The 27,093-nt window shown below is 35.0% G+C and overlaps 1 protein-coding gene across 5 annotated transcripts in view; it reads left to right on the top strand.

Moving 5' to 3' along the window:
- Heph (polypyrimidine tract-binding protein 1 heph) overlaps positions 1-27,093 on the top strand; it is a 739,001-nt gene that overhangs the window by 601,504 nt on the left and 110,404 nt on the right. For all 5 annotated transcript variants that reach the window (XM_076327578.1, XM_076327577.1, XM_076327575.1 and 2 more), the window contains one exon: positions 10,618-10,767. In XM_076327578.1, the coding sequence (XP_076183693.1) occupies positions 10,618-10,767 (150 nt within the window). The remainder of the gene's footprint in view (positions 1-10,617; positions 10,768-27,093) is intronic.

Here is a 27,093-nt window from a genome sequence, read left to right as displayed (position 1 = left end):
AAGTTATCGAATTTTTTTTTTTTTTTATTTTTTTTAAGTTTAAAGTGTGTAGAATGTTATGCCAGAAAAATATTTCGAAATTCAAATATTTATCGAAATAGCAGCGATAAATAAACTTGTTTTACGTTTTCCTCAAAACTATATTTTTCAACAGGAAATTTCCGAAACTACACATCCGATTTACTCCAAATTTTGGAGAAGTGTTCTGCATAGAGTATTCTGCAATTTATAAAACGCTTTTTTAAATATGTTAATTATCTAATTTTTTATAAACGTTTAAAATCGGGTTTTTTTATCAAAATGATGGTTTCTTCTTCAAACTCGGACCATTTCCACGATTGTTAAAATTTTCGAAAAATCGTGCTCTACATTTTAGACAACAGTCTCTAGTTTACTAATCGACAACATTTTTTTATTTCAAACCTCCCAGTTCTTGTCAACTATAGCAGCCAACGAAACAATATTTCACCAGGAGGGGTTCTGGGATCAGCGAATAACTTTGCCATCTCGCACGATTTTTACTTTCGCAAAATTGTAAAGCGAAGCTGAAAGTTGCATTTATATCCTCCGAGAAAGACTAGATTTTTCATTCAATCGCTACTTGGAGAAAAAAATTCGCGAAGTTTATCCATGTGACCCCCCTTTAACGAAACGACAAAACTCTACTCCAGATTCCCTGAAAATTGTAAGGTTACTCTTGTCGATGATCCGGTTGTGTGTTGGTAAACAACGTGTGTGCACACCCACAGGGATACACGTGGGATTCAAGCCTGTGGGGGTTGTTTACGGCGTGGCACGGGAATTCGATCCAATAACGTCTTTATGGCCGTCGTAAGGTGAATGCGGCAGCTCCTGTGCTACCAGGACGAGAAGATTGCGGTGGGGTAAGGACGGAACGTGGAAGGGTGGAGGCTACGTGTGGTAATCCGGGATCACGATTCGGGTGGGAATACCGTCTGGACTCGGTGGAGACCCTAAGATCGAGAAAACGGCTTTTTACACGCGACCACGCCGATCACCTGCACGTCTGTGTATTTTCCTTCACTCATCGACGCCAAAGAGAGGGGTGCTTCGCTCGAACTTCGCACCCTTGGTTTCTACTGTAACGATTGTTTCTTCTTCTCCAGAGTTCGAGGACGATTAAGAGCGTATCCTGAACCATTGGAAACGATTCCACATAGATTACGGCTAATTCCAAAGAAACGACTAAGCCGTTAAATATTAATAACGAGACGGAAAAGCGTGGAAGCTGAAATGAGATTCCGAATTTGTAAAAATGAATCTGGAACGTGTCGGTCGGTGATTGTTTCTTTGTATAGTTTCAATCATTCGAAGGTGTATCTTAACGAATATATTCGAAGTAAACACGTTCGAAGAACACTTTTGTTTTTAAAAGTTCTCGACAACTGCATATGTGCACCTTTGGGTTTTGTCAAGAGGAAACGAAAGTATCGAAACTAAATAGTAAGGGTATCCTTTCGGAGACTTTGAGAGAAATATTGTAATTTTGTTTCGACTATAGTGACTCTTCTGTCGAAACATAAATGTAATTTTGAAAGTTCAATGTATGCGGGCACAACAAATATGAGCAATAGTCTATCATAAACCATTTGTCATTCGCTACTGACGAAAAATACACACTCTCTCACCCTTGAGAAACTTTTACAAATGTTTTTAACGGAAATAGTCCTACTGTAGGGACTATCACGATTTTTGTTCTTACTAATAAGAACTACTAAATCTACTCCTGAATATCTCTAAATTATTCCTCGAAATACCTTGTACATATACACGTAATCGTATCCCCAAAAATAATAATCACCCCAATACCAAATGTTTTTAACGGAAATAGTCCTACTGTAGGGACTATCACGATTTTTGTTCTTACGTGCCTTTTCGAGAAAATCGACTACTGAATACCTCTAAATTATTCCTCGAAATACCTTGTACATATACACGTAATCGTATCCCCAAAAATAATAATCACCCCAATACCACCCTCTCGTGGTGATTTACGAGGCCATAAACGTTGTCTGTACCCCTGTAAGGGAGTTGGTTACCAGGAGGGATATCCACGCCTCTATGATTATCGCCATGCTACCCATTCTTTCGGTGATTGAACATTTTCAAGGCGCATTGTTGTCTTTTGAAAATATTTTCCTTAACGTAGAAAATTACGTCGGGTTCAATTTTACGTGAAGTTACGATATCGAAGAATTCATTGTTTACATTTTTCTTGAGCGTGGATGAAATTAAAATACATACGTATTTACGACGGAGATACAATTATGAAAAAACAAATAAAAGTTACACTTTGGTACACAATGTAGCTAGAAAATATTCTCGAAGAGTTCTACGGACATTTATAGAAGAAATATTTGCAAATTAGAGCAAAAGAAAAATAAAAGTATGGAATACGAACGTACAGGCTTCAAATTTTTTAATCGAAAGTCAAACATTCGGTTCTCGATCTCTGAAAAATCTTATAGTTCGATATACACGCGTTTTTGCTCGACATAGACATTTGTGACAATGTAAATAAAAGGGAAAAATATTTTAGGTAAAAATACATATAAACAAATGCAAAAACAGTAACAGATATAAAGGCATTTTAAACATATCTAACTCAAATATCGAATTCTCATACCTTTATATACAAAAACAAAATATTATAGAATTAGTTTATATGCCTTCGATTTGATTAATCATTAACGAAGACGTGATTCTGAAATTTAAATGAAAATTTTTGCAACAATCAATACAATATCCGAAACTTTCAATGTACGAGATCAAATATTCGAGTTGGAAAATTGATAGAAAATGTTTTCAAATAATTCTATTATAGCACTTACCATAGGTCCAAAAGAAATCGATATGAATTCGTGTTCACGTTAATGAATGGAAAGCAAACTTTGTGAATATTTTACAATTCGTATAACGTTTTCGATTCGTATTCGGTACAAAAAAAAAAGGTTGTTACGTACACAGCAGAAACATAATATTTGAAACTTTAGTCAATGGAAAGGTAAAAGTCAACTCTGTGAGAAGTACTTTCCTATTTTCCATTAACACCATTGTATTATGTATCAGGTACTTGACGAACTTTATTACAACAAAGATGAATCAAAACCGTTATATTATCACAACACATGAAATCAATCAACAATTCGTGAAATTTCGTCCAAACAATAAAGGGCCAGAAAAACCTTGCAAGTATCCGATAGAAATGTTGGCTCCTTCGTTCCTGCGATCAGAATTGACCGAATCGAAACGAACGAACACGTGCCTCATTTTCCCTCGTTTCACCAGCGATTACGCCCGTGAATAGATCATTTTCGCGGATCTCGCAGTGTGAGTTTAATCGGCAAACAATAGTACGGTCATTCGTCGATTTACGCCCATCCCTGCCACCCGTAACGCGGCACGCGTGGGGTTGACATAAGGACATCGTATCCTCGGTAGAAATTCACGCGGAGAATTTCCCTCCATTCGGACGAAAACCCAATTGCGCGGCTCTATGCGTCATTAGCGCTGGAAACGGAGTTAACGCCGTTAAATTCAGAACGGTTCGTCCGGCCGCGACATTATTCGCGTTGTCTGTGTGCGTTTTCGCGTTTGCACGCCTACATCACGTGCAAATTTTCCGCTCTGCCTGGATTTCGTACTTGCGCGCGTGTATGGGCAAGGCGGCACAACTCGGTCCCTGCAGAATGATGACCCCCCCATGGAAATGCGAATGAATGATCGTTCGTCCCCGTCAAACTCGATTTCCGTGAACAAACTGTACGTTTTTCGGCGACCGTTCTCGCCCGGCGAAATTTCGAATCTGGACTAATGAAGCCCTTTCTGATCCGCGTTTTTACACCTCGTGGGATTGATTTTTCTTCCGCTTGATTGTTCCGCGATTTTATATGCTTCCGGGATGGATTAATGTACATTGTGAGTCACGAGACACAGAACATTCACAATCGGTTTTGTAAGAACGTGACCAATGTAATTTAATAATTGTTACCCGCATGAAAATTATTGGGCACATTCTTCTTACCTGTGCAGCATTATGATGCTTTTGGGGGTTCTTCTGACAAAGAAAACATAACAAATTTGAGAAAAAGAGTCCTTGTTTCTGTACATAGTTTCTTTTTAGATCGATACACTTTTTCCAATGATGTTCAACAGCTTCGATACCGTGTTTATAGTGAGAATCATCGAGTTCTGCAAAATAGCCATCGATCGCAGACTCCATCTCTTCAATGTTGACAAATCTTTCATCGCAGAGTTATTTTTTCAAATTTGGAAACAGAAAATAACCCGAGGAGGATAAATCTGGCGAATAGGGTGCGCGAGGAAGTAATTCGAAATTTAACTCGTTAATTTTGGCCATTGGGATAACCGATGTGTGAACTGGTGCATTGTCTCGATGAAACAAAACCTTTTTCGTCAAATGCTGTCGTTTTTTCTCGACTTTATCGCTCAAATTCTGCAATAAATTCGCATAATACTCGCTGTTGATTGTTTTTCCTTTCTGAAGGTAATCAATGAAAATTATCTCACTTGCATCCCAAAAAACTGACGCCATAACCTTGCAAAATCCTCATTTTGAGAAGCTCCAAACATGCACCTTTACTGGGTGTTTAACTATCTTTTAAAGAATCTCTTGGTCGGTGATAACCTACCATAACGAACCACCAAAGACTATGTTCAAGAAGAAGATTCATCCAGAAAATAACATTCTTCCGATCACTATCGATATTTGCGCATACTCGACGAATCCGTTTTTCAATATGCTTTCGCGAAGTAGTGTTTCCTTTTTTTTTATAGTACGATAAGAATTTATCGTTATCATCGATTAATCGTCTTCGAATAGTTTCACAGAAAATATCTACGCCTTTTTCTTTGAATTTTGTTTGTCCTCGATTGAAGAATTTACCGTTATCGTCGATTAATCGTCTTCGAGTAGTTTCACAGAAAATATCTACACCTTTTTCTTTGAATTTTATTTGTCCTGGATTCAACGATTACTGAGAATGTTTAGCCTGTGAATATGCTTCTTTGTTCGTTGTGTTTCGTTTTGCATTACGTCCTAGCAAATTATCAACTTCGCCCACTTGTAAACGAAGTCCTTTGATTTTGTCATATATTTTACAGCAGCTTATCGCGACATTGATGACTCTTTTCGGTATGTACGCAAAAACAGTTTCGAAACTCTCAGCGTATGCAACACTTGTGACTAAAAATATCCTTATGAAACTAGAAAGTGAGACCTTTTTAATTATATAAATGCCAGATTTTCCTCGTAATTATTTCCGAGTACAAAATTTGTTAGTTATGCTCTTACTAGACAAACTGTAAATATCCCTCTTAGTATCGAAGATAGACATGTCGAAGAAGACAGTTGTTGCAAAACAGATTTTCCATTAGTCGTTATCTTGGTGATTGTGTAAAATGTATCGATGTTCTTTTTTAAACGGCACCGGGTATTTTTAGGTTCGTAATAACCGATGTCAAACGAGTTGAACGATACCATGAACGATAACCTTGAATTTTTCGAAATTTGGATTTGATGATCGAGCAATGACAATTTAAGAGTATACAATTATTTGATTCGAATTGAACGAAACGTTTAAGCCATAGTTTGTGGTCAATCGCCAAAATTTGTTTGATAATTATATCCGTATACATTTAGAAATGAGCTTTTAACTATACACAGGTTGTTGCAACGAATAAAACCCAATGGCTCGGGCAACCAAATTTCAAATGTTAATATTTCTTAAATTATCTTAAATTTCTGAATCTAAACTCATTTCAGGGTCAGCCCAAGGTTATTCATACTACGCGATAAATTTAAAAATACCTGATTATTAGTAATGGTGGTAATTAGGTGTTTTCGTATAAATAATCCACCTTGTATATTAAAGTACGTTGAAGTCTTTTCGTAACTTGGTATTTTCATTCGAGTAGCCCGAATATAAAAGCAATCTGTTGAAATTCTCGATCCTGATCGAGCAATCGTATTCGTTCGAAATTGTAGCTCGAATAATTGAGTTCGATGTATCGAGTTTCTTCGAGCTGTGAACGAGCTTCAGTTATCCGGACACTTCAGCTCTGTTTCGAATGCGGCAGCATTTTCCGAAGGGATCTCGGTAGCGGTAGAATGTAATAATAAAATAATCTCGGCATTCCAACGGAGGCCCTGTTCTCGATCTTTTGTCAAAAGTCCCAGGAAGGGCAAATTTGCTTTATTAAATTCCTTTTCGGCCACCTTAAGTATTCAACCCCTTCGTTCTCTGTCGTTCTTTCTAACAGAACGAAACGCGAGCAGCTCCCCCGATAATTCGAAACCTTCTGTTCCCTCTCCCGTCTATATCATTTCTTTTATTCTCTTTCCTATATCTCCCGAGGATTGAATAATAAGCCATTGAATTCGTAAATATGAGACCCGAGAAATCATCTTCCTCTCGTTCCCGCACTGCGCGACATACCTTTAAGCAATATCGATTCGAACTGAAAAAAGAAATATGGCGCGCACGATAGGGTTGAGGGTGGGGGTAGTGGATCAGAGGTATGATGCAGATGCAGCGTTTCCTCTCAACCGACGATTGAAAAGCATCATGGAAAACGGAGGAACGAGTCGTGGAAGAGATTGAGAGACCTGGGTACAGGATGGTGGAGACCGGTGTTCATTCTGAACGTCACGAAATCGATGCGTTAAGCTGGAATCGAGTTTGGTTAACATGGACTAACTTTACGATACGAACGTTAACTACTTTTTATTTTTCAGATTTCAAACTTGTACGATCCGTTATCTTAAAGTTCTATTATTCGATTGGTTACTGGAACTGGGTTTTGGATAATATGATCCACGTCCGTGAAATAAACGTGATTTCTTTATTTGGGCTTCAGTCGAGGTTTCGACCACAATTATTACTACGATCAATTTCACGAATTTTCTGACGATTCTTTCCTTTGCTATTTTATAATTTTAATATTTCATTGATAAACTATTGATTCATGTTTATAGAATATTTCTATATTTAGAATTTAGTATCTGTATGATACTTTACCTCGGTGTTCTGCAATTTAATTAGCTGTTGAGCTCTAATCAATAGCAACTGATAAGGGTAAATTCTAATCATACAAAAAATAATCACTAGGTGATTAGGACATTTGTGAAAACAGAGAAATATAACGTCTACCAGCAGTGCAACTCTTCGTAAACTTGGATTAATCGTATGTGTTACGACAAAGAGATAAAAATTCTGAATAATAGTACCTCAGTTGTATTACCAAATGTATATGTTACACCAAAAAAATTAGCAAGTATTTTTAAAGCGAATTCAAATATATTATTAATTTTGTATCTACATTTATGTATGTCTAAATGTGTGAAAAAAAGACTGCATTGTTACATCTTTATAAGCTATGATCAAAGGTTATATCGATCATACCAGATTTTTTCAAATATAGAATCTCGTCTATAATTTTCATTACTCGGTTATTTCATATATTCACCGGTAGATGGTGATTATATTAAATTACAACAAAGAAATTGAAGAGGTAAGATTCAGACAATGGGTTATTACCCATATTTGAATATAATTTTTTCATGTAAGCATTGAAAAATTATTTTCATTTTTATCGAAAATCTGATCGGTTAATTGGAAATACAAAATATTGCATATAACGCTATATCGATAGCAGTAATCCAGTTTATATTTTTCACGTTTCTTCGTTTTGGAACAGAATCTCGAGTTCCTGAGGATATCTTAGGTTTTTGAAGAATTTCTCTATGGAGATATATTTCCTCTTCTTTAAAACAGAAACTTGCTCGAAAGATGATGTAATCAGAATGTTGATATTTCATTACTTTGTTAAGTAGTATTTATTATTCCGTGAGTTTGCGAATGTTTCAGTTTCGATTCAGAGAAAACGAAACCTCTGATTAAATTGCTGAATCGTTCGAATTGCGTATACTCCTGTCGAGTTTTTTCGTCGCACGTCTTTCACTCATAGTGTGTTTACATATAGGCGATTAAGAACGTTATGAGAGTTTGAAACTAAGGAACAGCAAGAGTACTTGAATGATACGTAGACGGAATACGCAGAAATTCAATTACAGAGATAATTCTGTATTAATATTTGGATTCCGTGTAAGTCGAAATATCTAGTAACCTTTTTATCTTCGTTTGGATTTTATAAAGTGTCAACTGTTTCGAAAAGTTACGACCGCTTAAATTAAACTCGTTGGCTCGAAGTTACTTTTTTCAATTTCAAAAGAAAACGCTTAAGATACTCTAAAATATCTACCGCGTTTCATGGAGTGACGTTAATTTAAAGACTACAATTTCTTACTCTCTGTCTAAGTAAGAAAAGAATGTCATCGTCAAGACTGTTTCTTTTCTAAAAGTTATCGTTCCAAAAATGATCGTTTCTTAGTGAAAATTAAGAAACTTTGCAAAACTGATTACAACGTCCACGAAAGATTTTTCTTTGCGCGTAATAAGAGGTAAACAAAGCCAAGGACATTGAAAGAGATGCAAAAAATGAATTACAGTACAGTTATAATTAATATCATTCAATGGTTTCTACCATATTTTGTTTTTTATGAAACCTTTATACCAAGTAGTTATTACAAATATATTCAACACGTATTTAACTCTTATCCGCATAATTCGTATTCTATTCTTACATTTATTCCATTAAATCAACTATTGTCTAATCAAATATTATTCAAACATATTCGTGTTTGGTGTCATTTCATTTCGAGAGAACCTCGTGAATTTGATTCAAATAATTGTACAAGGATGAAGTAAAGAATAAGAAAGTATTATTTTTCTGTTTTGATAATTTGTTAATAGACTAGTAGACATTATAAACGAATTCTCATTTGAGAAATTTCGGGTCGAAGTTCTAACGTAAAAAGTCTCTAGAAACTATAACCTTTTCTTTTAAACTTCTTCTTCTATAAAATATGCAATTTCTACCGTCAAGTGTTTCATAATTAAAATCTTGATAAGCTATTAAAAATTGTATTTCCACCTCGTTTCCTGTAATCGATCCTTGCATCCAATATTGCCATATGTACCTCTTGAATAATTCTAGTCAGTCATTTTATAATAATTTAAGCAAGAAATGTACCCAGAATTGTTAATTCTGTCTAAAGAAACACTTTTAACAAAAACATTAAACAATCGTATGATTCTCAGTGTTTTTGCCTCTCGCCGACTTTTGTAATGGTCGGCCGAGACAATGAGTTAAAGTTAGAAAGTTGTGGTTAAAAAACAATATATTATTTATAATTAATACAATGGATACGCATATAAGAAAGCGATGGTTGAATATTTGATCTGCTCGTGTTCCTTAAGTCGCTTAGTCGACTCGCTCGTCGGTGTCGATGCTAAGAGAAACATAGCGTTTGAATCGGGAGGTCACTCCCGATTCACTAATTGTGCGATCTGTTCCTTCGCGTCGATTTTGAAAGACTGTCAAATTCTTCTGGCCACATCCTGGAGGAAAAGAAGTCGTCCTTCCCCCTCCATGCTTAGTGTCGTGTGCCTAGTGTCGCGTGCTTGGTACCGCGTGCAAATCCCAAAGACTAGTCCACGTGGACTGCAACTGCGTTGCGTCAGCCATTGTCCACTCGAATTCCTGGAAGGCTATCTTCCAAAGGCCTAGCCTCCCGATGAGTGATCCTTGCTGTGTCCCCCGTTGGTTTGGTGACTGCAGATCCTCTTGAAACTAGCCGCTCCTCGCGGTGCTATCTTCCAAAGGCCTAGCCGCTGGATGAGTGATCCTAGCTGTGTCTCGCATCGGTTTGGTTACTGCCGATCGTCTTGCTGTCCTTGTTCGTACTGTTATGCAGGAGGGAAGGGTTGAAGGAACACTTGTGTAGAATTCAACGATCCCTTGGCACTTTACTGAGGTTTAATTAAAATAGACCAATTGACAAGAATCTCGCGGACGTACTTAGCACTTATCGATATCTTAGAGAAGAGTGGCCCTCGGGGTCTTCGACGGGTCTTTATACGGTTCGGTGACAAAGAAGGAGTTCGATCCCAGCCTGCGGTTCCTACGGGGAGTCACGTAGGCTGGTCCAAGAAATGTTTTGGCTGACTTACGTTATCCGACTTCTGTGAATTGGCTCGCATGGGAACAGAGATTAATCCTAAAGATGCAACGCGGTAGGTATCGTATCATGATTACGGTTTCGGTATAACAGTACAAAGGGAGCCGCGAAGTCCCAACACTCAGGATTTTATCCAATCATCTGATTCCACGCACTGTGTATTGCCAAATATCACATTCGAAGGTATTTCAGTCTTCGAAAAACTTTCGTATCTTGTAGATCCATTAGTGAATTTTCCAAGTTCTATCGGTGCAGTACATTCGTAACCGAAAAGGTACTCTGTCGGTATACGAGACTTATCAGTCGTATGATAAATATCATAAAACAATAGATAAGAAAGGTCGTTTAAATCTGATGTGAAAATTTGCACTTGAAAACAGAATTTACTGTATTCTTATTTTATTATTCAATTGTGAGATCTTGTGTTTTTTCTCAACTGCCAAGTCTGGTACGTTGACTTCGACTAACCACAATTGGCTCGTTTTCTGTTCCAGGCGTTTTTGGAAATGGCGGATGAGAATGCTGCAGCGACGATGGTAAGCTACTACGCCTCTTCTATCGCTCAACTCCGTGGCAGAGCAGTCTACGTCCAATTCAGCAATCATAGAGAGCTCAAAACAGACCAAACACACACCAACAACGCGGTAAGTAGATTATTGAACATTGCTATCGTTGCCTCTGACTATGAACGCTGTTCTTTGTTCTATGTAACTTGTGTAAACGAGCCAGACTATTTTTTCGAAGCATCTAATTGTTTATACACCGAACTGACCTTTCATATTATCTACGAATGATCACTTAACGTTTGAAAAGTAATTATATCGACCACGTATGGACCAGAATAATTTATAGTTGTTCTATCTCAATTACAAGACCTTGAGATGGACGACATTACGTATCATCTGACATTTGAAGAGAAGAAGACATTATTGATTTAGTTCCAATTGGATCAGCATATACGTTTACAAAGGATAAATACATTTCGTATTAAAATTATAATCTTTGCTTTTTCTGACACGTAGAGTTGTTCGAAGAGTTGCAAGGTTTATTGCATTTAATTAAATAGAATCAGTAGACTACAGTTTTTTCCAATTATAAGAAACCAAATCAAGTGCATTTGTATTCACGGATATCTGCCGAGCCCCGATAATATAAGTCGATACCGATAAAAATGTTTATCTCTTCTAATATATTCTCACGAGATCACTAGAGAATTAACCAAGTTCGTTTTTCCAACGAAAATGAGCTGAAATTCGTACTGGTTGGAAGTTGCGCGTATTTGTACAATTTGAAAATGATTCGAATAATGGATAATTAAAATTTTAATCGTTTTAATTAGTTTGTGTTTATACTCATTTCCATTAGAGGATTCACGTAAATCCAGTGACAATATTCTCACGAAATTACAATGAAAAATATTCAAATTGAAAGTCTAGTTACCGGATGAATTTTGATCTCTCGTACGATAAAAGTCGGGATTATTCCGTTTCACATATGAGGCTAGAAACTACTCCCTATATCCAGATAGAAATTATTTCACATATCAGAATAGAAACCGTTTCATATATCCGGGTATATCGCTCCATCGGTATGTCGACAAATTTCTCTAAAAGTCGAGCCGTTGTTCCAATATTCTTTTATTAAAAAAAAAAAAAAAAACAACTCAAAATCTCTAGTTGCGTGAAATATCTGCGATTAGAAGATCACTTCGTCTTAAAAGGAATATTTTGCTCGTGAGATTCAAAGTCGTGTCAAGACTAAAAAAGGAACGCGTCAGGCGCGGTACATACCTTGGAGGAACCCAAGGTAATGTATTCAACGGTATTTTCTCACTGAAATTAGTATTTTAGAAAAAGGAGGGAGAGAAGGAGCGAGCGAGAAAGAAAAGGGGAGGGGAGAAACAGAGATAGAGAGAGAGAGAGAGAAAGAAAATGGTGGGCACCCGGCGGGTGTACTTCCTTATAACTAAGGGAGCCGTGTTTCTACATCTACCGGTTGAATATATGAAAACCAAGCGGCGCAGTAATTTTCAGCAGAGGCTAAAGAAAGCAGAGGCGCTCTTTGGAACCGCGCGAATCCCGGAGTTCGCTCTTCCATATTCAGTTACTGCGGAGCAGTTCGCGCAATTACTTTTTAACGAGTGGCTCGCTATGCCCTTAATATTTTCATAATTTCGCCCCGTAGAGGCCGAGCTGTTTTTTCTGTGCGGAACACGCGTACAAAAGCGCGGGGAACTTTCTTTCGTTTCGTCGCGAACGAGCGAATTCTAAACGACATTTCATAGACAGACTTAATTCATTCGATTAGTTGTGGATTGTGTTCGCAGTAAAGATTGCACCGTATAACATATTCCGTGCACATTTCACTTGCATATTCCGTCGAGGACGGAACAAGTGTGTTGTTTTTAATATAAACACGCGAAGCTGGAGTCTTGGGTATTTATTTTTATTTTAGTTGCTCGTTAAGAAGATAGACATTTTGGTGTAGCTAATAATCGAAGAAAAAACGCGAGTACATTTAACATGCATGAACGTACTTACATAATCGTTTACAAACATGCATAACTATACCGAAATTATTGTACGTAAATACATTCTATGGAAGAAAGATATACCAAGAGAAGAGGTGGAAGTTTTTATTACTTATATTTATTTTGTTTTATTTGATGATGATTGCATATTATAATTAAATCCGCGCGAAAGAAATAAATATGGAACAGAAGGTATACTAGCCTAAGTCAAAGTATGTATGACTTACGTCACGAACGGTTGAAATGTGAAATGATTCAGAAATACTCGGATTAGAAAAATTTGTGAACCTTTTACAAATTAGTTTGATGTTTACCACGTGATGTGCGATAAAATATCTTAAAAAATGGAGACTAGTCTCTAGAATAAGAAGAAAAATAGTTATCTGATTGTTCGGTTTATATACAACAAGTAGTTCTATTTGTGTTTTTCGTTGTTCAAGGATCAGTATCCAAGTTGTGATAGTATAGAATTATGGTGCCAATGGACTATAAGAGAGCTTTTGTAGATTGATAAACTAATTGTAAGTCGAAACATAAACTGCTATGGCATAAAAATGGGAGTTCTTACTAACATGATTTACAATAGGAGAAATAGCTGCAAAGATCATACAAGACCTACAAAAATGTTTTGTTACTCTTTTTCAATCGTAGCAGTAACGACATTTGTAACAAAAAAATTAAATAATTGAACTATATTTCAACTATGAATTTGGTACAAAATTATAATATCAAGAATACGTAAATATTTGAAAAATACTCAATTATGTTTTCGAGGCGATAATTATCGTAGTAGATAAAACAATAGTTTTATTTAAGCAGTTTACTTAATTATAAGAGACCTTTCCTAGGTTACATGACCTGATTATGGAATCCGTATGAATGAATACGTAAATGAACTACAAAAACTGAAACAATAGGAAATATTTAATTTCCTGAACAATTGATAAGTTTTGGACACGTAGTATGTTCATAGAGAGTGTTATACAAAAGTTGGTGATAATCAGATCTAATAGTTTTATCGTTTGAAGTTTTGATTCTGAGCAATTTCAACTACTCTTATGAGAATTGTAGACTACAAATATGGTTCTTACCAGTGGTTACCCTCTTTTAGTTGAGCAAGGAAGCTGCGTTTCATTCTAGATTTGCCTAGAGGCTGCCAAGTCTGAGGAGAGGGTGCTAAATGAACCAAGTTATGCTTACTGTAGTTAATTACTTGCAAATTATTTTGAACCCTTGAACAACTAATTAATGAACTTCAAGTGAATTTGAACTTGTACTCGATAAACTTGGAGTATTAAATGGTGAATAAATTGAATTCGTCGCTCAAGTCGTGTGGAAGAATGTGAAGTTACGATATACAGTTAAAATTTTAAACTGCAAGAACGAATTAAACAATCTATGTTGAGAACATTCTTCACGCTTCTCTGACACGAGGTTTACTACTTACTATTATTGACTGGTCGAATAAAAAGAACAGTGTTTTTCAAAAATCTGTATTGCTTTCTTCGACAAGATTTTGTATTAGATACAATTAATATTTGAGATTTTAAGTCAAGAAGTCATTCGATAATTCAGACAATCTGTTTCGTAAAATGTCAAAACAGTTTTTGGTTGAATAATATTCAATTGTTTGTGCAATCCCTTTCCACTTCGATTATCGACATCTTCGATCGTATTCCCATTGAAGCGTATAATTTGGGGTTTGTGCGAAACTGTGGCGACAATGTTGTATCCTGTTTCAAAGAGCACAGCAAATGCGTTTTCGAGATTCAGATTAACCCATTTGCATCAAGAAACGGAATTAGTTGCTAATGCATTGAGTTACCAACATCATCGAGTGCAGAATAATTTGCAAGCGTCGGCCTATTTAGAAATTATTTGCAGCGATAATCCAAGTATGCATTGAACTACTTACGACATCGATATTTAGTTGACAATCGGCTGTTGTCATTGACAATATAAGATTTTCCAACCTGATCGCGCGTGAAATATTCCGCTTCTGGATACAAATTGAACAGTACAATTTCAGATGCAGTTATCGATTTTCTTCTTCTTTTTTCATTTTCTTAAGGATTCTAGTCTTAAAAGTACTATTTTAAAAAGTTTGCAGCGAATGTCGAAAAATCGGTAAGATTATAGAACTTCGAATCGAACTCTCTATATGCTAGAATAGAATAAGCTGAGTTTTTAAAGTCATTTTTCTCGAGTATATGCTAGTTGGAGTTAGCAACAAAAATTATAATCGTCATTAATAATACTAAGGAATCGTATTTAATTATAAAATTAGAATACTGTTATTAAATTTGATATTACGTTTACTCACTTAACTTGTAACCAAATTTTAAAATCGTTACAGCCTTGTGTAAACAGTCGAATTTTTCTAATTAGTTCCAATACCGTGGAATTGTTACAAAATATTTCCAATATAAATATAAACTTTTTAATTATCAGCCAATAACTTGTGTTGATCTGCTTTTTTTAACTAAATGTTTTTAAAAATATTCCAACTGATTCGTAATAAATTTCCAAAGGACGGTAAATTTCCATTGTTTTCTCTTTGTATTGGGCAACAGTTAACGATGAAATTTTATCGATTAGATTGACATAAATAAAATTCAATGGACGACAAGCTCGAAATTTTTTCCAATAATATCGAGACATGTAAAACTGTTGTTTAAGAAGCATATGGAAACCAGCGAACCCTTTTACCAGCCAGGTCTAGTTAATAAACAGTTGAGTCCGGGAACTGCATTATAATTAATGTGTTCATAATTTATGAACAACCATCTGGAGCGAGAGGGTCCATCTTCTCCGTGATCCTTGTCTCCGCTGTATTCTCCAGTTCAGGTGACAATGTCCATCATACACGTTGTCTTTGCAGGTGTTTGGGTGTCTCCCGCACATGTCTCTGCAGTTGTCATCTATCGCGTTACATGACACGTCTTAGTCACGATTGCTTCCTGTTCTATGGAACATTGGACTTGGAGCATTTTCTGATCAAAATTCTCTTCGAAGTTTCTACCCTCAACGGTTATTCTATTCTCGAACAATAAATAAACTTACAGCATGGCATTAATTATAAAATTTACCAGATGCGTACAGTGGTTAGATTATTCAACGAATAATTTGATTTCATAATTGATTGTTCTTTAATATTTAAAATAATTTTATATCTAGCGAAAGCCTTCATTCATAATAGGGTAATTTAATTCGAATTAATGGTGCGTTCTATTGAATATTGTTGGATATTATTTTACAGTTTCTTATTAGGAGAAGACTTAGTACAAACGTGTGGATCTTGATGAAAAGAATTAAATAGTATTATATTTTTTGTTTTCTGTAAAATGAATATTTACAATTGAAAATACATTTCTTCTTTTATAAGAATCACACTTTTTCTAGATATAAATATTTATTTTGAGAAAATAGTATTAGACTTTTTTGTTCCTTTTATACAAATGTATAACGTCATATTTCTGTTTTTTCTATATAAGGATCTTGAAGTGTGATTCGTTGAACAATTCGTTCGCAACTTACAATTCGACACATAACTCCTTGTAAAAGTACATTTTCACTTACTCGAATTTCACCATTTATTAATAATTAATCTTCGATATTTTTGTAACCTACTAGCTGATCAATATTTTCAATTCCATATCCATAGAAAGAATTATTTACCTATTGTAAAAAGGAAGATTTCTAATTTTCCGTCGGCACGTTTACAGCGTCATTAGAATTCATTTACATAAACTAAAGCTCGGTCAATTTTTGACGTCACTGGCTTTCAGTCCGTTTGGAGTTCGTTTCTTTTCTCCAATGACAGCGATTTGTTAACAAAATTTCTCTCTCGAAAGTCACTTTAATTCTCCGGTTGAAGTGTTCGTCGCGTAAATTGCACTTCTATGTACCCGATTTAGGCAACAAGTTTGTTACAAAACAATTTCCCGAATCGCTTGTAAACACTTTACTCGTTGACATTACGCTCCAATTATTTTACGTCACTTCATCTTGTATAAGTAATTTATTTTAAGGAATCGTGGACTCTTTAATAATATCCCTTTGGGTAGTAACATTTCGTAAATACGTTCTAAAGAAAATTAAACTTCGGTACTTCCATCGATAAACAATTTTATACGAATGTGTACAAATCAAGTAATAATAATCGATCATAAGTCTGACACGAATGACTTGTAAATAAATTTATTCACTGCGTACTTTACTATTGCATACTTATCTGATTCGTGTTATAGTATTTTTTCACATTTTAGATTAATCATTTCATCACCCGATATTGTTCAAATATTTTCTACATGGCAATTGCTTTTATATACATTCTTAAAATTTTATAAATTATTAAACAACTTTCCACAGTTATGAGTATTATTAGATAATTATTAGTCTTTACTTCTCAAATACGAAGATATTTTTATATAAATTTTCCATTTTGTTCACAATGTCCTAATACTGTATCAAAATGTTCAACATTTTTCTCGTGTTAATTGTTTCAGTATTTATTTCGTAGAATCATAAATAATGAAGATATTTAAGTGTTCTCGTTTAAATGGGCCATTCTGTGTATAACTTTATTTCTAGAAATCTTGCATTGCATATAACTTGGATTTAGGAAATTCTGCTATAGTATTATTAGGTATTAATTGTTACAGATGAAATTACTGTATGTACAAGTAGAATTCATAAATTACTGTAAATACGGATTGGATAGAGAATTGTAATCAATATTGTTCGTGTCTCAGTTTAAAAATGTAACGCGACTCTGTGACGCGGAAAACGAGCAAATTAGTTTCACGATGAAATATGGTGCCGATTTCTGCGACGATATCATCAATATTTTTTTTTTTATTGTTTTTCCTGGGGCGGATCGAAGCGCAAGAAATGGGCTTCGAAACTTTTTATGACAGTTTCTTCTCCGCTATAAAGTGGAGAGAAATTACTTATTAATTGCGAAACTTTCTGAGGCCGCGGTGCGCGGCAGAAAGGAAGGGAGAAAGACGAGCTTCCTCTATCTCGTTGTTGTTGTTTTTTTTTTGTTTTAAACAATGAAAATAGTTTTAATCTACTTTGGCGGAAACTTCAGATACAATGGTTTAGTTTATCGAGTTCGAGTAAACTCGAGAAAGTGGAAGATTTCATTAAAATAATGGGAATCGTGGAAAGAATATTGTTGTTTCAACCTTAAATAAATTTTTCTTTCGGTATATCTTCCGCGATAAATTCATGATACCGTTCATAATCGACAAGATATAAATATTGTGCATCGTTTACTAAATCGATTGTATAAACATTTTTCTGTGAGATACTTTAGATTTTTTAATCATTTTATTCAATTTGTCAGCGTAACACTACTCCGGATAAAAGTTTGTATTTTTTGAAACTTAGAAATTTTTAATAATTTGAATTAAATTTCACATATGAGTACGCGACATCCGCTTTAATTGTTTAATTGTTAATTCACCTTCACGGCCAAGTTATTCAAATATTCGTAACAATTATTTTGTTCACATCCTATGAAACAATTGTTTCGTGTATGTCCCTGAACAATGACAAGATTGCAACGTGATTTCACTTTTTCACTCAATAACAAGCAATGGCGGAAAAAACGTTCTTTGTCTATCGAATATTCAGAGCGTTCCAAAGCCTAAATTATTCTTTCTCTATTTGATAAAGACGCTTCGAATTCGAAGAAATTTCCACGTGAACGATACTGGCTCCATGGAAAAATGTTCTCTAAGAATTTTCCAACGTCCATTCACGCAAGACTACATTTAATTCAAAGCATAGAGCTTCATTCGAAAGAAAAAAGGCGCGGTTAGAAATTACCGACCAACGACTGAATTAAATAAACTCGTTAGATGAATTTTATTCGTGGAACAAAAATTTAAAAATTCATTTCCAAATCAAAGTTTACGCAATCATGAAGAAATGTTTTCTCGAGGCTACCGTAATTTTCAAATTATTTTGAGATATTATTATTTTGAGAATTATCATAAAGATAAATATTACAGGAATACTTGAGGAATTTTATAAAATTTCGAAACGTCTAGAAATTAAGGTATTTAAGAATATTTGTTTGTAAATACACCGTAAAATCATTTTCCTATTATTACTATTAATGTCATTGATTATATTATTGTTACTATTATTAGTAGATCCATAATCGTAGAAATAATACATACGAGAGCATTTAATTGGTATGAGACATGAAAATTGATTAGCCTTTCAAGGCCACAACCAGGTAACCATCTTCACTAAATCATTTAACTGTCCCCTCTCTTGTATTTAAATTAAAACTATAGAGACTATGTACTATGTTTACATAGTAATAGGTTGCTTGATAAGTTTCGTCGTTCGATAAGAAATGGCGCTATTAGGTTCGTCGTTTTATTTTTCTAAAAATGATACTACTGATTGTGAACATGTATGAAGTTTCATGCAGATCGTTGTTCAAAGTTGAAGTGTCATACTATTTTTTCCACAGTGGAGAAAACGACAAAACTTATCGAACAACTCAGTATAAACGTAGAAAACGTGACCGATTTATCGAAGAAAGTAACGTCGTGCGGTCAATTGAGATAAATTCAACGATAGTTTAAGAAATTAGTGTTGTTTTGTCTCAATCGTGGCAATGTAATTGTATCAAGGGAAGCACGTAACTAGGTCATGCTTCATCGGAGATTCTGCCAAAGAATTGTACGATTGTGAAATATTCAACCATTTGAACGAAACTCAATTCTCTTCTTTTCACTAAGGATGTATATTTTCTTTCGTAAAAGAAATATATAATATCATTTTTTACATATTTTTACATTAATCAACGGCAAAAGCGTTTATTTGTCACGAAAAGGGATCAATGAAGGATATAAAATAAATTTGTTTGGATATTTGTTACGCTAAGTCGTAAAATATTCCGTGCCATGCATCAAGAAGAGGAAAGAACAGTTTTTCACTATTTACTCGTTTATTTATTATTATATTCTCTCTCTCTCTCTCTCTCTCTCTCTCTCTCTCTCTCTCTCTCTCTCTCTCTCGCTCTCGCTCTCTCTTTTTTTCGCGCGTGACCGCGAAACTTCGAGACTCCCCGTGGAATTGGTGTCCGTTTCCGGGAAGTTGTCGGATCATTCGATAGGAAAGAGCAGTTTGGCCACTCTTGAGACACCTCTGGAGACCAACGCGCCATCGCAAAACCGGGGACTCTGTCGGATAAGTTGAATCTTGTTTGTTAATGATAACGACGTTTAACATCGATCGATCAGCGGCTCTGCAATTTTCGTGCAAACACTTAACGCGCAATTTTTGCGAAAATATCGACAATTCGCAAGATCAATTTCCGATGACTTTGAAACTAAATAATAAGATTTATTTGTGGGAAAAACAATGGTGCTGGTGATAATTATATTTCTCTTATATTTCGAAGGAATATACGATCAGGAATAAACTAGAAATAAATAAGTAATGTTTTCTGGAAAAATATATAAAACAACATTTTTTTACTATAATATAGAAATAAATATTTTTCTAGCTATATTTTTTTCACCTATATTTGTCTAGCTTTTCTTAAACGTCGGTAAGTCCAAAAATAGCACAAAAGTCTATTATGCCCTGTGAAGGTGTCTCACTTATGGAACCGAGCTTGTGATAACCTAAAAAAGAGTTAGGTTAAGCTCATTGGCCTTCGTATACGTAGAGGTAGAAAGGAAAAATAGGAGAGACGGTGAATATTAGCGATAACTTCACAGAAATAAATTGTAACGATCTAACAGAGAGAAATCATGCACCCCAGCAACGAGTACTATACGTAGGATTCATTTTGATCTTTGGGTATAACAGTTTCGGTATAACTGAACACCTCTCATAAATGTGATGGAGAAGATGACTTCTAAACAGGAATTACGTGATTTTTAAACACGAATTGTGTAACGTCGCTGACAGTGAGCTTTTATCGATTAGATATCTTATTCTTGAAATATTTATCGTGTAATGAGTCAGGAGGTGTATTTATCCGACAATTCATACATTTTCGAATAAATTGTCTCATGTTTGAGAACGGAGATAAATTGGAGCAAGTGGATACTGATGAACGATAGTGCAAGTCCGCTGGTTTCCATCCAGAAGCATTTTAACGGGACGAATAAAGATAGTTTGGTTTCCTAGCGTGAAACCGCCCCCTAGCAGAGGTCGAGTGATTTCTCGCTGAACATCCCGGCTGACAAACGACGCCGAAAAAGCAATCGCCGTGAAAGCCTCGGCAATGCTTCCATGCACGTGCGTTGCTCTGCTTTGCGTCTTCTGAACGTGGACCGTGTCGGGGAATTTCTATAACGTTGAATGCGCCTCGCGTTGCTCAAGCGAGAGGAATCCTGCTGCTGTTTGTCCAGACCTGCTGATAAGAATTTTATGGGAGAAGGCAGGTGATTCGAGGCTCCAAATAATCGTGATTCGGTAAACTGTGATTGGACATAGGTGTTTCTATTGTTCATGGGTGAGTCGGAAATATTCAAAGCGATGAAGCAAAATTTGAAGTTTTGTTTTAACAGCAGCTTAAATCTTAAGGAGGGACGTCATTCCGAGACGTCAGAAAATGGGTGAATTTTGCGAATTTTTTTCTAGGTGATTACTAAATGAAAAATGTCGTTTTTTTTTCAGAAAGTATGAGTATAATTTTCAGTTTCGTTTTACAATTTTGTGAAAGTTAAAATCGTACAAAATGGCGAAGGTATTCGCTGTTCCCAGAACCCCTTCTGGTGAAATATTGTTCGTTGGCCACCACAGTTGACAAGAACTGAGAGATTTGAAATAAAAGAATGTTGTCGATTCGTAAACTAGAGACTATTATCTAAAATACTGCGTGCGATTTTTCGAAAATTTTAATAATTGTAGAAATGGTTCAAAGAAGTTTGAAGAAAACACAATCATTCTTATCTAAAAACACGACTTTAAACGTTTATAAACAATTAGATAATTAATGTATTTAAAAAATCGTACTCTATATTGTAGAATACTCTATGCAGAGTATCTCTATAAAATTTGAAGTAAATCGGATGTGTAGCTCCGGAGATTTGGTGTTGAAAAGTATAGTTTTGAGAAAAACGTAAAACAAGTATATTTATCGCTGCAACTTCGCTAAATGTTTAAATTTCGAAACATCTTTTCGACGTAACATTCTACACACTTTAAACTTGAAGAAAATAAGAAAAAAAGACTAGTCAGGTTGGTGTCCCCCCCTTAAGAAATTGTCAAAGAACTCGACTGTAAATTAATATCCGTTAATTCTGTATCAATTTTAAGATGAACAGGATAGAATTGTTTGCGGTAGAAATATTTCTCGCAAAATGAGATCTATCGAACAAGAATTTTTCTAATTTCGCTCAATTTGAAATTTATAAATAAAATCAAACTCTGGTAAACGAATCGGTTGAAAAATTCAAGACCAAATAATTGAGTTCATTTGATCTGTATTAACACTGAGAAGATTTAAATGATTTTATATCGAAATATTTTTGAAGTACTAGAATGCTACGAACAAAATCTTAACAAACTTAAGTATTTCGTTCGAATATTATTATAAAAACATACTATAATACCATTACTTACTATAATGTAATCAGATCAGTGTACCTTTTTTAAAATAGCAATGTACAGAATATTGTTAATAAAATATCTTCGGTGAAAGTGATGTTGAAAAATGGGCAACTTAACGAACTAGATTTACAGTCCTATGAGTATGCAAATACTTGATCAGTCTACAAAATATTTCAATTGCAATCGCCCTTTTGAATCACCTGTATGAGGTGAGCCATTCTAAACAATTTCGCAGTCCAGAAAACTCTCGTTGGAATATTCCCGGTAATATTTCACTTCGGTTGCGAACACCGAAATAAAGGTTCCCCTAATTTCAATCCCCGATTCATGTTTCATTAAGGAACACCACTAATACACCGTTAAATCTTCGCCGGTAAGTCGAGCACGTAATCTCCGCAATATCTGCTGGCGGTCCCTTGTTGCATCCTTTTGTTTATGCAACGAGGGGATTTGGCGTTACGGGCAAAGAAGAAAAAATTACTTTGGGACAGGTTCGCGTGGCGCGTGGGACACAGTTAATACATCGCTCGCCCCTGGGGGTAATATGTCGGTTAAGTAAAAGGCGCGAGCGGGGTGGGCTCGTTTAATAAAGACGCCGTACGACAAAGCGACTCCGCATTGTATAGTAATTAATTTGGAGGCGAGTTTACTGCTCGACGCCCCCGTACCACCAGATGCATGTCTCCGCCGGTTACGCTCGTTCAACTCTCTTTCTTCTCATCCCCGTGGCTTCGTATTCTTTCCTTTCCTTTCCTTTCCTTTCCGCCGTTTTATCTCTGCTTTCGAATTAAGCCAACCGGGAAGTTTGACCCTGTTGGGCAACGCGAAGTCGAGAAATTGGCTAATCGGTGAATTGTTCTTCGAGCGTGTCTCATTCATAACAATCTTCTGTTACGTTCTTAGCAGTAGTTTCTTAAACATTCCTCGTCATCGTGATCACTTTCTACTTGAATTTTTTCAATTCAACAATGCTCCTCTTACTTGTCTAGTTACCAAGTATTAGATCCAATTTGATTGTATACTCGAGTTGTTTCGAAACCCATTTTATCTTTATTAATTATTTTTATTACGTTCTTAATATTCTCCGAAGTATTCCTCGTCATCGTGATCACTTTAAATTTGAATTTTTTCACTTCGACAATGCTCCTCTTACTTGTCTAGTTACCAAGTATTAGATCCAATTTGATTGTATACTCGAGTTGTTTCGAAACCCATTTTATCTTTATTAATTATTTTTATTACGTTCTTAATATTCTCCGAAGTATTCCTCGTCATCGTGATCACTTTAAATTTGAATTTTTTCACTTCAACAATGCTCCTCTTACTTGTCTAGTTACCAAGTATTAGATCCAATTTGATTGTATACTCGAGTTGTTTCGAAACCTATTTTATCTTTATTAATTATTTTTATTACGTTCTTAATATTCTCCGAAGTATTCCTCGTCATCGTGATCACTTTAAATTTGAATTTTTTCAATTCAACAATGCTCCTCTTACTTGTCTAGTTACCAAGTATTAGATCCAATTTGATTGTATACTCGAGTTGTTTCGAAACCCATTTTATCTTTATTAATTATTTTTATTACGTTCTTAATATTCTCCGAAGTATTCCTCGTCATCGTGATCACTTTAAATTTGAATTTTTTCAATTCAACAATGCTCCTCTTACTTGTCTAGTTATCAAGTATTAGATCCGATTAGATTGTACACTCGTAGGGTTATTTTGAAATCTGTTCTATCTTTATTAATTATTTTTGTACGTCTTTAATTTTCTCCGAAATACTCCTTGTCATTGAGATTAATTTCTATTTGATCTTTAAAATTTCTATGACGTTTGTCGTCATTCCAACTGTACTCCAGTCACTTGCTATTATTGCTGGTTCTCTAATATTGAGTCACTTGGTCTTCGATTTGCAATGATGTTACTTAGAGTTAACAGTATTTAGAAGTTTATACTCTAAATTATTCTGTATTTCACGTTATATGAAAATACTGCAATATATTTTATCGATACTCAATATTTATTAAAGTCGACCACATTTTTTAACATTAATATTTCTTTTTCAAGCCACAGAGTTTTAGTAGATGAGAATATCTTTTCACAGAGACATCATTTCGCCAATCGAAAACAAAAATCGCTCAAATCGGTATCTCTGGTCTACTTAAGATAGTAATTTATTATATATCAGTAGTCCAAAACTTAGTGTGCAGGGATGATGATTAGATGATGTTGATATATTAATGTCACTGCGAAACAATAATACGAGAGGTATTGATCGATTGATTGATATTTTACCTTTGAGAAGTGTAATGTTTGAGAACTCTTGGAAAGTTGATGATGACATCTAAATGAAAAGTTTCTTCTTTTGATGATTGTGTTTAAGGTGGATGTGGATATGTTTGTGAATGATTTTTAGATCTCTGTTTTCTATGATACATCTATGGATCTGATCAGACCTACACATTCGCTAATCTGTAAATTTTCTTTCAAACCGTTCGCCTACAATTGAGATCGTGTGAGACTCGTGATAAGGAAATCGGGTCAAATGTAAGAACCATGAGCGAGTACTGTTCACATTCGTACGTTTAAATATATTTTCTTAAAAATATTAGAAAGAAACCCTTATATTATGTCTTCGAAAAGAAAATTTAACATTCGCGAGAACAGTGAGAATTGTAGTCTATCTAGCTGTTGATTATGACACGCGTTATCGAAACTTAAATCGTAGAGCAAGGGATTGAGCTTGTCTACTTTAGCACCCACTAAAGAAATCAAATATTATAGATAACATCATAAATTGGAATATTTGGACAGATGAACACCACGTGTAGACACCTAGTCTTAACTTGGATTATTTTCATTGTTACCAGTAACAGGCTTGTTTCCAACTTTCAACATACTTAAAAATTGGCAAACTTTTGTATAGAAACCACGTCTACTATGTCACATCATAGAGCTACCAGTCATCAACAGATCCATCTTCACCGTCTACGTAATGGACACGTTCCATCATGCAAAGACAAATACAGACATAGTGAACAAACACTTTGATAGCCAAACACGAACTGTACATGTTCAGTGACTCAGAATCACTCATTCATCGCGGATAATAGTAGTTATAGACAGTACAATCCGGATAATTGATCGATGACTTAATTCCAATAAGAGAATCTCGGTCATTCGACATTCTATGGGAATGGTAAATCCCTGAAATAAAATTGCTACATTTTCCGGATAACTGAACACGTGTAGGCTCCACTTGTGTTACAATATTCATTCTCCTTTTCAACATCTCACATAACATTGATCACTATCTTCATCGAGCTAACAAGGTTTCTTTCGTCTATAAATAAATAAAGTTTAACTAGATTTACCAACCAGTCAAAATGACTGGTTATAACTGCTTTTACAAAGAAATTTACTTTAAATTCCATAGCATATTTTCAAAAGACGTTATTTTTTCTATTCTACGAATATAATCAATTTCCTAAGTTCCTCCATTTCCTTGATCATCGATTTTCCTGGAAGACATACGAACACCTTAATACACTGGAATCTGTCGGTAGTTCTAGTGTTAAAAGAATACTCAAATTGAGTATCAACAACCAAGTTAGAAGGAACGAATAAAGCTTGAACAAGATTGGAAAAGACTTCTAGTGAAATCAATTTCTGTAGTTGAGTAAGAGTATCTACATTATTCCAGATTACCAAATATACGACGTGGAACACGAGGCAAGGTTCAAACGATGGTAAGTCGAGCAAAAGTGCCTCTTAATTATGAGCAAGGTTCCCAGATTGCGACAGGTAGCTTTCTACGAGTATCGAAACTAAGAAGACGACAGAAAAGTGGAGAGTAGAGAAAATTACTGTTTAAGTTGGCGAGGAGTTGACAAGTATGGAGTGTATGTTGCTTCTTTCGAAACTTCAAAGAAGTCTAATGGTTCTATCCGTGACGTATCTATATCATATCGAAACTTGCAATTCCTTGCTGGAAGAATTTTTCATTTAATCGAGAAAACATTCATTAGATAAAAAGCACAATTCTTAGCGAAGAACTAATCGATTCTTCGATTATTGTAAAATAAACTCGTTATTGTACGTATTAAACAAATACAAACAATTTAATTACACAGCTCAACCAGTTATGCAATGTTAAGTCGATGTGTGAAGTACGTGCCTTTTATAACTTCGGTGAAATTACTATCGAAGATTATGCTTACGCGATATAAATATTCACGATAACGTATGATATCCGCGTTAAGAAAAATGATACCAACTAGTTACGAGATAGTAAAATTGACGAAAAACAGTATCATATCGCGGCAAATGTTTGCAAATATCAACGCAACAAATATAAATAACAAATTTATATATCTGACGAATCAATTTTCTCGAAAACAAAGTCTCGTACGGAAACATTTTATATTACACTTTTTATTTACTTTTACACGAAGTTAAAGTATTTCTTTAATTTCGCACGAATCATTCACTCCTCTCGTGTAACACGAATTTTTGTCTATTCTGTACAAAGTGATAATACGATCAGAAAATATATCTTTAAATGTTGAAGGCTATATTTAACCGGCATTTGTGTCGAGTTCAGCTGAACGAAGCTGAATATCAGAAAATAAATCAGCTTGGAATATTCGTCGAATAAAAGTTTTTTTTAGTTTCTCTTATAATCGGGTAATAAAGAGGCGCGTATAATCGTAAATTCTTAAATAGTTTGAAATTTGTTAGGGTAGTTTTTTGATCCCGGTTTAAAAGAGGAACTTATAGCAAGTCTGTCAGAAATTTTTATGGTTCTCATCCGAGAGAAGGAAAGCAAAGTACGGAATAAGA

This window comes from Ptiloglossa arizonensis, chromosome 2 (genome assembly GCF_051014685.1).
Source record: "Ptiloglossa arizonensis isolate GNS036 chromosome 2, iyPtiAriz1_principal, whole genome shotgun sequence".
Lineage (NCBI taxonomy): Eukaryota > Metazoa > Arthropoda > Insecta > Hymenoptera > Colletidae > Ptiloglossa > Ptiloglossa arizonensis.
This window is presented reverse-complemented; position numbering and strand designations above follow the sequence as displayed.